This window comes from Mangifera indica, chromosome 8 (genome assembly GCF_011075055.1).
Source record: "Mangifera indica cultivar Alphonso chromosome 8, CATAS_Mindica_2.1, whole genome shotgun sequence".
Taxonomy (NCBI): domain Eukaryota; kingdom Viridiplantae; phylum Streptophyta; class Magnoliopsida; order Sapindales; family Anacardiaceae; genus Mangifera; species Mangifera indica.
This window is the reverse complement of record NC_058144.1, coordinates 5552618-5561660: the sequence shown is the minus strand read 5'-3', so window position 1 is coordinate 5561660 and position 9043 is coordinate 5552618. Positions and strand designations below refer to the sequence as shown.

The window sequence follows — 9043 nt, the reverse complement described above, 5'->3', positions numbered from 1 at the left end:
GGAAGAGATTCTATTTTGTCCAGAGTGAACTTGCTGCTATTGGGCATGAAATATCTTTTCTCTCCCTTTTGGTCTCTCTCTTCACTACTTTCAATCAATCTTTTAAAATAGAAGACAAAACATCTCTCAATTTCATCTTTTTAAAAGACAACAAAATGATGACTTATTATCTTTTGAAAAGATAATCGTCTTCTTTGATAAAAATGAGAGATTTTATCTTCGTCTTTCACCTTAGATGATCGGTCAGAAGGAGATACAGGAAAAGAGAGATTATTGAAGGGAGAAGCCATTAGAGATGGCATCGGAGAATGCAAAATAAACCTTAGGGGAAAAAATGTTCATTTTTAATATTTGACCTAAGGAAATATTAGTTTTTAGAGTATAAGGAAGAAAAATGAGATAAAATTTTAATTTATTTTTAATATTATAAGTAAAATGATAATTTTATCTTTAAAATTAATAAATTTAATATTTCATGAATGAGAAAAAGAGTTTTTTAAAATTAAAAGATAAAAAATTAAAAAACAACACTTTCTAAGTGAGGATAAATCCTCTAATCTATGTTAAATCATAAGGTCAGTGTTAGTTCGGGAGTTATTTGTTGGTTTACGTAATTGGGTTAGTTTTGGAGATATAAATCCCACCACACCCTCATGGTTTCTTATCTTTCAATCAGATATTTAAACTTGCTGACCATTATCGTAGACCTTGTGCTTAATTCGGTGCGCCCTACTTTGCCATGACCCATATCAGATTTAACCCGTTAAAAAAACAAGGTGTTGTGCTGGCTTGACACAAAACCCAGACCCAAGACACGACTCATTGTCTCTTGGGTCATGTTTATATGGACTTTGTTTTGCATCCTAACTTGCATAGGATGGGCCAGCCCACGAATCTTTACAACAGATCTTCAACATGATCCACTTTAAAAACGAGCTGTGTCCCACGGGTTAGACTTTTTCAGCCATGACCCGTGCCGACGTGACCCACAGTTGGGTCTACCTCTGCCATAAATCACTGGTTCTTGTTGAGGGCACTTAATCTAATCGAGCAGGTGTCCGTGTCATTCCCAACAAAGCAAGGAATATATTTATCTCTCTCTTTTTGACTAGTCAAATAAGCATTAAAGGCTTACTTATGGGACATGGGGACATGTAATTGACTATTTGATTTCCATCTTTGACTGGATCATTATTTTATATTTTATCCACTAACTAATTATAAAATATTAATCCATAGAAATAAAATATACATACCTACCGACTAAAATTAGCAAATAAACTAAAATCAGATTATCAATAAGATAGTGATGATAAGAGTACTAAGAATATCAAGATGAGGAAGAAGAAGAAGAAGAAGAAGAAGTTGACTCAAATTTGTAGTATTTATCTACAGCAACAGAAACATCCCAAGTGCAACTGAGCCCTTTTGGGATGACGACAAGATCTCCAGCACCAAACTCTATACTCTCAGACGAGCCTTTTGGGTATACTTTCACCTTTCCTTTCACCAAGTAGCACGTTTCTTCTGCATCAAACTTTAGCTGGTACTTCCCTGGAGAGCAACCCCATCTGTTTTTTCAAGCAGAGAAAATTAATAACAAAAAATTAAGTACTAGATTAGTACCTGTATCAATTTATATATATACGAACACAGACTTAAAACACACAGAATTATAAGCTGCAGGCTTACTTGGGCCAACACTTGATGTTTAATTCAGATAGCCTTGATTCGGAAGGGTTTTTTTCAACGATGATTCTTAGGTTGTTGTCGGCCATACATGAAAGAAAGAAAGAAAGAAAGAAAGAAAGAAAGAAAAAGAAGAGGAAAGTGATTAGATTACAGAAGTGTTTGACAATAGACAATAGACAATATCTATTTTGACATAGATAGAAATATAGAAGGATAAGAAAGAGCTAGAATAATATATAGGCCAAGCTTTGGATTGGCTAACTAACTCATTATTAACCGTTTGACCTATCACATCACGCCATGTCATAATACCAATATAAGTTAAACCAACCTTGGCTCCAACTAACACCAAAATGTTTTTAAGGGCGTTTGGTTGGAATTTTTTAAGATTACTTTAATAATTTATCTTTTATTTTCTTGTTTGATTTATCAGTAATAAAAAATTACAATAATCTTTTATTACCAATACTGATGTGGTAAGTAATATAGGTGATAATCTGATTACCACCTTCACCTTAGGTATTTAAATATTACTGAGGTAATATTGAGTTTATTATAATTATATTATTATTTATGAATTTTTTGAGATAAAAATAATTTTATTTTTAATTAATATGACAAATAATATAAAAAATATTTAAAAATAATTATATTCAAAGGTATTTAAGTAAAATAATTTACCAGTGATATTTTATTACCTTTAACCAAATAAAATAATTATTTATACCTACTAAATTTTATCAAATACAGTAATAATTTATACCTAGTAATCATCTAAGTAATCTATCTTCAAGATAATCTTTATATTTTGGTAATAAAATATTACTCAAACCAAAGACCCCCTAAAGTAAATGTTGATAGGTATTTTTATTTATATAAAATAAATTATTTAAATATATTTTAAATATATAAATAAATACATATTTAATATATATTATTAAATAATTAAATAATTTTAAATTTTACCTATATCAATTAAAATCATATGACAAATCTACCTATTTTAATAAGATTTTTGGTGATGGGTTAAAAGACGGATTGAAGTGATTTCCTAGGTACAGCTGGGCTGGTGGACCCTTAATTTGTTAACAATAGTGACGTGGCAGAAATTGGTTGGAGATCAATAAGTGAAAGAAATGATGGTCAAAGAGTTGACGATGAGAGTGATAAGTGGCAGAATATAATTGGAGGTCGGAATATGCAAAGAGTTTGGAGTTGAGCAGGGAATGATAATCTGCAAGTGCGTCAGGCTTTATCATGCTGTTTTGGTTGTTTGCACGTGCGAAAATTGGATTCTGACATAACCCACCTTCATGCTTTTGTCTGTTCTAATCCAACGCTGAATTTCAGATCAATCCAATGGAAGAATGAAATCCTATGAAATAGTTGATATTGGGTTGGATTTGGTTGAATTGTGTTTGAATAAGACCTAATTTTAAAATTGATTTGAATTCAATTGAATCAACTTAAATTCAGTTTAAAATCAGTTTGTAGATACTCAAATTGTATTAAAAATAATTTAATTTTAAATTTTATGTGTTTTCGACTCAATTCATTTATAAAAATGATAGGGTTGGACTAGAGCCCGAAATGAGCCGAGCTCGAACTGACTCGGGTTGATTCGGTAGATTTTTTTTTAAAATTTTTTATACAAAACGACGTCGTTTTGATCCATATATATACAAAACGATATCGTTTTGATATGAAAAAAGAGCCAAGCCAAAAATAAGCCGAACTCGAGCCGCCCATAAATAAACCGAACCGAGCTCAGCTTGGCTCGAATCCAACCCTAAAAAATGAATATAATCTTTGGATTGTTCGATCTAAATTAAAATTCAAGTATGAATAATTAAGATTGAATCTAATGACAAAACTCATATCTTTTTGTCCAATGTTGCTAAAACTAAATAATATTGTACTTCCAAAATGTTATTAAATATATTTTTACCTATAATTTATATTAATTTTAGTGTGAATGATTATTAAAAAAACAAATAAATAATGTAAACTAGTCGTCATGAAGTATGAATTTTGTCAATGACAATTTGAATAATATTGAATCAACGTAATTATGATTAAAATCATATTAAATGTTGTAATTCTAATTACAATTTCAACTATAATTGATGTAATTATAAGCTTACAACTAGTTAATTTTTTTTTTTAATTGAAGATGAGAGTCCCAGTAAATTTTCTAGGTTAGTAAAATGAAAATTAGTTTGTTTGTATTTTAACCGTGAAAACTTACATTGGAATTTTGATGGAAATTGGAAAGTGTGAAAATGTAGTTTTAAAGTTCAAGGGCGTAAAATGCTGTGGGGCGAAAAAGGGGCGGTACATGGTAGTTCTACTACAGCAACACAAGCGTACGTCAGTGACTCTCACCCTCTCAATAAAATCTTCCTCCCATTTCGTTCGCTACTCATGGCTACTCAAGGTGAAGTCATCACATGCAAAGGTAATCCTTTTCACTCTCTTTTCTTACCTTTTTATGCGAGAAATCTGATCTTTGATGTGATTGTGATCTGGGATTTGTGAAGCCGCGGTGGCCTGGGAACCCAACAAGCCATTGGCGATAGAGGATGTGCAGGTGGCTCCACCGCAGGCTGGTGAAGTCCGAATCAAGATACTCTTCACTGCTCTGTGCCACACTGATGCTTACACCTGGAGTGGCAAGGTTCTTATTTCTTTTAATGGTTTAAGTTGAAGTTTGTTTTGTTTTATGTTTGGTGTTGAAATGTGAGTGAACTTGTTGTTTGGCTTGTCAGGTGTGATGGGCAATTTGTTCACATGGGTTTGTTATTTTTAGTGGAAAATTTTCTATTAAGGTTCTGAGTATGATTTTGGTTAAATGCGGCAATGTTGTTATTGACTGGCTGCTATGGTTTTATTTGTTAATAAGAGGGGAAGTAGAAATTCATTCTTTTTTAGTATAAGAAGAAATACCTTCAGTCCTCTTAAATGACCTCATTATAGGACTGCGTTTCTTTTCCTGAATGATATCTAAAATGCTCCAAGGCATTTTGTTCTATTATTGTTTTCTGTCTGTGGTTTTAATGTGAAAAAAAAAAAATCTTCTTTGTTTGTTCTGAGATTGTTTCTGAATTTCTGGGTTTTTCTAGTGCTAAATGTAACTTAGAGAAACAGAATGGTGCAGGCATGCTGAAATAGCTGAGTAAAGGGTCTGAGGTGCTGCTATTACAAAGAAAACCCTTTTTCATTTTCCAATACCATTATCTTAGTCTCGGCATGCATAATTATGAATGTCTTTAACATTTAATGTGACGGTTATTAGCTGTTATTTGTTAGCTTGACACTGATGTGAATTTCACTTGATTTTCTTTGCAGGACCCTGAGGGTCTCTTCCCATGTATCCTAGGTCATGAAGCTGCTGGGTATGTACTCTGTGTATATCATACCACATATTCAGTCTCTGGTTTATTTATCTGCCAAAGGGAAAGTTCTGATTGATTTTTTCCTTTTATTTTTCTGGCACAGGATTGTGGAAAGTGTTGGTGAAGGTGTGACCGAAGTTCAACCTGGAGATCATGTCATCCCTTGTTACCAGGCCGAATGCAGAGAATGCAAGTTTTGTAAGTCAGGAAAGACAAATCTGTGTGGTAAGGTGCGGGGTGCTACTGGTGTTGGAGTCATGATGAATGATAAAAAGAGTCGTTTCTCAATAAATGGAAAGCCTCTTTATCATTTCATGGGAACCTCGACATTTAGCCAGTACACAGTTGTACATGATGTTAGTGTTGCAAAGATTGATCCAAAAGCTCCTTTGGAGAAAGTGTGCCTTCTTGGCTGTGGTGTTCCTACTGGTATGGGTTCTCCATGATTTCTTAGTTTCTTCATATGTCATGAACCTAAAATTCTTACTTCTTAGCTGATAATGTATAGTATTTTTTATTCATTTGATCATTCTGCAAATCTTTCTGATTTATCTGTTATGTTTGAAATTTTGAACAATGTGATACATTATTGGTTATAGGCCTTGGAGCAGTTTGGAACACTGCAAAAGTAGAACCTGGGTCTATTGTTGCTATTTTCGGCCTTGGAACTGTTGGCCTTGCTGTAAGCATCTAATATGACCTTCTACATCAGTTTCTTCTCCTTCTATCTTTTTATCTTTATTTATCTGTTTTTGGCTGGGAATTAACGGTCTGAATCATGTTCTTGTGCTTGTATCATACTGTTTAATGTATTAATTTTCTCTTAACTTTATAGGTTGCTGAGGGTGCAAAAGAAGCTGGAGCTTCACGTGTAATTGGCATTGACATTGATAGTAAAAGGTCTGATATAGGTACATCCCTTTTATCATATAGTAGATTATTACCTTAGTTTAATAAATCATGGATATGATATTTGTGAAATGGTTGTCTTTGTTTCTGTTTGGTGTTTGGGGTTTCTGGTGCATTGGTCCGGGACAATTATTAAAGTGGAACTTGCCATGCTTCTCTTAATTTCATAATGTATTTTCCCTCTCCCTCACTTTTGCTGTATTCTTACACTTGCAAAATTGAAACTGGCAGCAAAAAACTTTGGAGTCACTGAATTTGTAAATCCAAAGGATTATGATAAACCAATTCAGCAGGTCCTTGTTGATCTCACTGATGGTGGTGTTGACTATAGTTTTGAATGTATTGGAAATGTGTCTGTGATGAGAGCTGCTTTGGAGTGCTGTCATAAGGTGAGATTTGCAGAACCTGTAGCATAAACTAATGTGTAGAAGGTAGAATTTTTTTCTGATGCTCAAATACTTTCAGGGCTGGGGAACATCAGTTATTGTGGGTGTTGCTGCATCAGGGCAAGAGATATCCACTCGACCCTTCCAGTTGGTGACTGGTCGTGTTTGGAAAGGAACAGCTTTTGGTGGTTTCAAGAGCCGTTCACAAGTGCCTTGGCTGGTAGACAAGTACTTGAAGAAGGTAATTGCCAACTTGTGTATGTATTCGACACTTCAGTTCTTGTACAATTTGGTAAGACTTAAGACATCATTCTCTTCCTATTTTCATATTGCAGGAAATTAAAGTTGACGAGTACATAACTCACAATATGACTATTGGGGAGATCAATGAAGCATTTCACTTGATGCATGAAGGGGGTTGCCTCCGTTGTGTGCTCAAGATGCATGACTGAAATGATAAACAACATCAGTTGTGCATCAAGTTGTTATAATATAGGGACATATCTTATTGCCCCAATTAAGGTCTACATGACAGTTTTGTCCCCCTCTTAAGTGGAAACTGGAAATTAGACTGTTTGAAGAAAAGTACTGTTGCTTTAAAATTCAAAACATGTGTTACAGCAAAATGTTTAGCACGTGGTTACTTGTTGAATGATTTGGCGCATATTTCAAAAGACTTGCCTTTTGGCAATAAAGATAATCTCAAGTGTGGTTTAATCTTTTGGGTGCTAACTCTATCAAATATGTATGGATAATCTATTCTATACAAGTAATGTATTGGCGTTCTACCATGGAAGTTATGTGTGATTTATTAACTGTCTCGGTTTAAACGAATGTTTGGCACTGCTACATGTTTCCCTATCAGTGGGAGATTGAAACAAAGATGAATCACGTTTGTCAGAACAGCCGGACATTCGTGCTCATTTATTGCACACAACTAATTGATAGAGGAAGTAAGCACAGTCAAATGAAGGTGAGGTGTTGAGGCCGAAGAAATGCTTGCCATGAAACCATTGGAGGGAATACCAAATGCAAAGGCAAAGCAAAGAGATATTAAAAAAGGCCACCTGGTGAGCATGATGTTCATTGTGCTCTTGGCTCGGCCAACCATGCGCAAAGCCATGTTGCATGACGAAAACAAGGTAGGCAGAGAAGACAAGGTAGATGTTGTAAACGGGGTCGACTGTGTCAACAAACTTGCTTGAAATGGCATTAAATTGGCCGCAGATGTATTGAGCAGCAGCAGTGGCATTAGCCGCACCATCCAGTAGAGGACTAAGATCTGCCGCGGAGCATGGAGCAACCATGAGCAAAGGGAATATTGAAGATACAGGATCTTTTTGTTAATGAAGAAGAATATTTGACTCCAACAAGAAGATCCCAGGGATGGTGAATTTTGCTTCATTTAGGCCATCATAGAGATTCATTTTCTCATTTACCTTGACCCATTTAGAGCCCCTACCTGTGGAGTGACAAAGATAGAAGTTTAAATGTACATATAAACTTTAAATCACTTGAAACAATTGATCTTTCTCAAGCATCCACATGAAACTCAGAAAAAAATTGTAAACAACTTGGAAGATAAAATGAATTCTTAAAAACAAATTAAAAAATAAAGACAGATATGAAAGCCTCTTCATTTCACAAAGTGTTATCAAGTCTTCAACTGAAAATAATGTAATATCACATTTCAGATACCTGCAGAGTCTGAGTAGTAGTCATCAGTTGCATCCTTCTCTGAACCGATGCTTTCAGCATTAGTACCAGCAGTCCCCTCTAATAGATACTTCTTTGACAGAGGAACATTAGAACCAGCCTGATAAATCTCAAGTATAGGAGTCGAAAATAAAAATTAGATAGAACCTACCACTAAATTTGAAAATATTTAGTGGCCAAAGAATTATGAGAAATCATATAATAATTGACAAAATATTTGAAAAAAATTTAAAAAATTGAGAAAGAGAGATTGGTTTCACTTGAAATTATAGTCGAGAGATTGAAATTGATGAGAGTTGACCTAAGAATTAATAGTAGATTAAGGGAGGTATTTATAGGAAATTAAAAAAAAAAAAAAAAAAACAGTCAAATGCGAGCCTAAGCATGAACTGCAAAATTGAGCTGTGCCTCTTTAGTTTATACTTTTTTATATCAGATTGTGCATGATTATTGGCAGATTTAACTGTAAATATAAAATATTAATAAATTGAGTTATAAACTTACGAACCCGTCAAATCGAATAATAATTAATTTAAACGCGACTTAAGTATAGTATATGTTAATGGTCACGACTGGTTTGATGACGCCGTCAATCAAGGCGGTGACCCTGAAGATTGTGCCTTCTAGAATCTAAACCATCACTTTTGGATTGGCCAAAGAACAATTTCCCACCCAAAGTATGCGCATTTCTCAAGTCTCCCCCAGTTAACTTTGAAAATCTCATTTACCCACCCATAGGCTGTTAAATTAACTGAGTCCGTTAGTTATACTATTTCCCCCCTTTAAACCCTAAAAACTAATAATTTCATCTCAACCCAAGTTTTAAAAAACAACATTTCCTCCCTAGAGTTTCCAATTTTTAGATTCAATTTTTTGATGTTATTTCTTCATTTTCGATGACCTCCAGGAGATAACTCTTCCTTTTTAGCACGGTCTTATTCTAGC

The 9043-nt window shown here is 34.1% G+C and overlaps 2 protein-coding genes and 1 long non-coding RNA gene across 3 annotated transcripts; 1 reads left to right on the top strand and 2 right to left on the bottom strand.

Moving 5' to 3' along the window:
- Positions 1-1269: 1269 nt before the first annotated feature.
- On the bottom strand, positions 1270-1891 carry LOC123224324. The gene is made up of 2 exons (XM_044647959.1): positions 1693-1891; positions 1270-1571 (listed from the first exon to the last, which is right to left on the bottom strand). The coding sequence occupies exons 1-2, from the start codon at positions 1776-1778 to the stop codon at positions 1331-1333; spliced, it is 327 nt and encodes a 108-aa protein (XP_044503894.1). The 5' UTR covers positions 1779-1891; the 3' UTR covers positions 1270-1330.
- A 2075-nt stretch (positions 1892-3966) lies between these two features.
- Positions 3967-7099, top strand: LOC123222397 (alcohol dehydrogenase class-3-like). Its single transcript, XM_044645139.1, has 9 exons — positions 3967-4150; positions 4233-4369; positions 5041-5087; positions 5191-5516; positions 5687-5769; positions 5923-5998; positions 6228-6385; positions 6462-6623; positions 6718-7099. Exons 1-9 carry the CDS (start codon positions 4003-4005, stop codon positions 6832-6834), a joined length of 1254 nt encoding a protein of 417 aa, XP_044501074.1. The 5' UTR covers positions 3967-4002; the 3' UTR covers positions 6835-7099.
- A 60-nt stretch (positions 7100-7159) lies between these two features.
- LOC123222398 lies at positions 7160-8445 on the bottom strand. Its single transcript, XR_006503623.1, has 2 exons — positions 8081-8445; positions 7160-7844 (listed from the first exon to the last, which is right to left on the bottom strand). It is a non-coding gene; the product is annotated as an uncharacterized LOC123222398 (long non-coding RNA).
- Between the last annotated feature and the right edge of the window lie 598 nt (positions 8446-9043).

Excerpts from the sequence above, each read along its gene's own strand:
- LOC123224324 (XM_044647959.1), bottom strand. The coding sequence starts at position 1,778 with ATGGCCGACAACAACCTAAGAATCATCGTTGAAAAAAACCCTTCCGAA. Across the intron at positions 1,572-1,692 it reads AACATCAAGTGTTGGCCCAA|ATGGGGTTGCTCTCCAGGGA; the intron begins GTAAGCCTGCAG and ends TTGAAAAAACAG.
- LOC123222397 (XM_044645139.1), top strand. The coding sequence starts at position 4,003 with ATGCTGTGGGGCGAAAAAGGGGCGGTACATGGTAGTTCTACTACAGCA. Across the intron at positions 4,151-4,232 it reads TGAAGTCATCACATGCAAAG|CCGCGGTGGCCTGGGAACCC; the intron begins GTAATCCTTTTC and ends GGATTTGTGAAG. Across the intron at positions 6,386-6,461 it reads CTTTGGAGTGCTGTCATAAG|GGCTGGGGAACATCAGTTAT; the intron begins GTGAGATTTGCA and ends AAATACTTTCAG.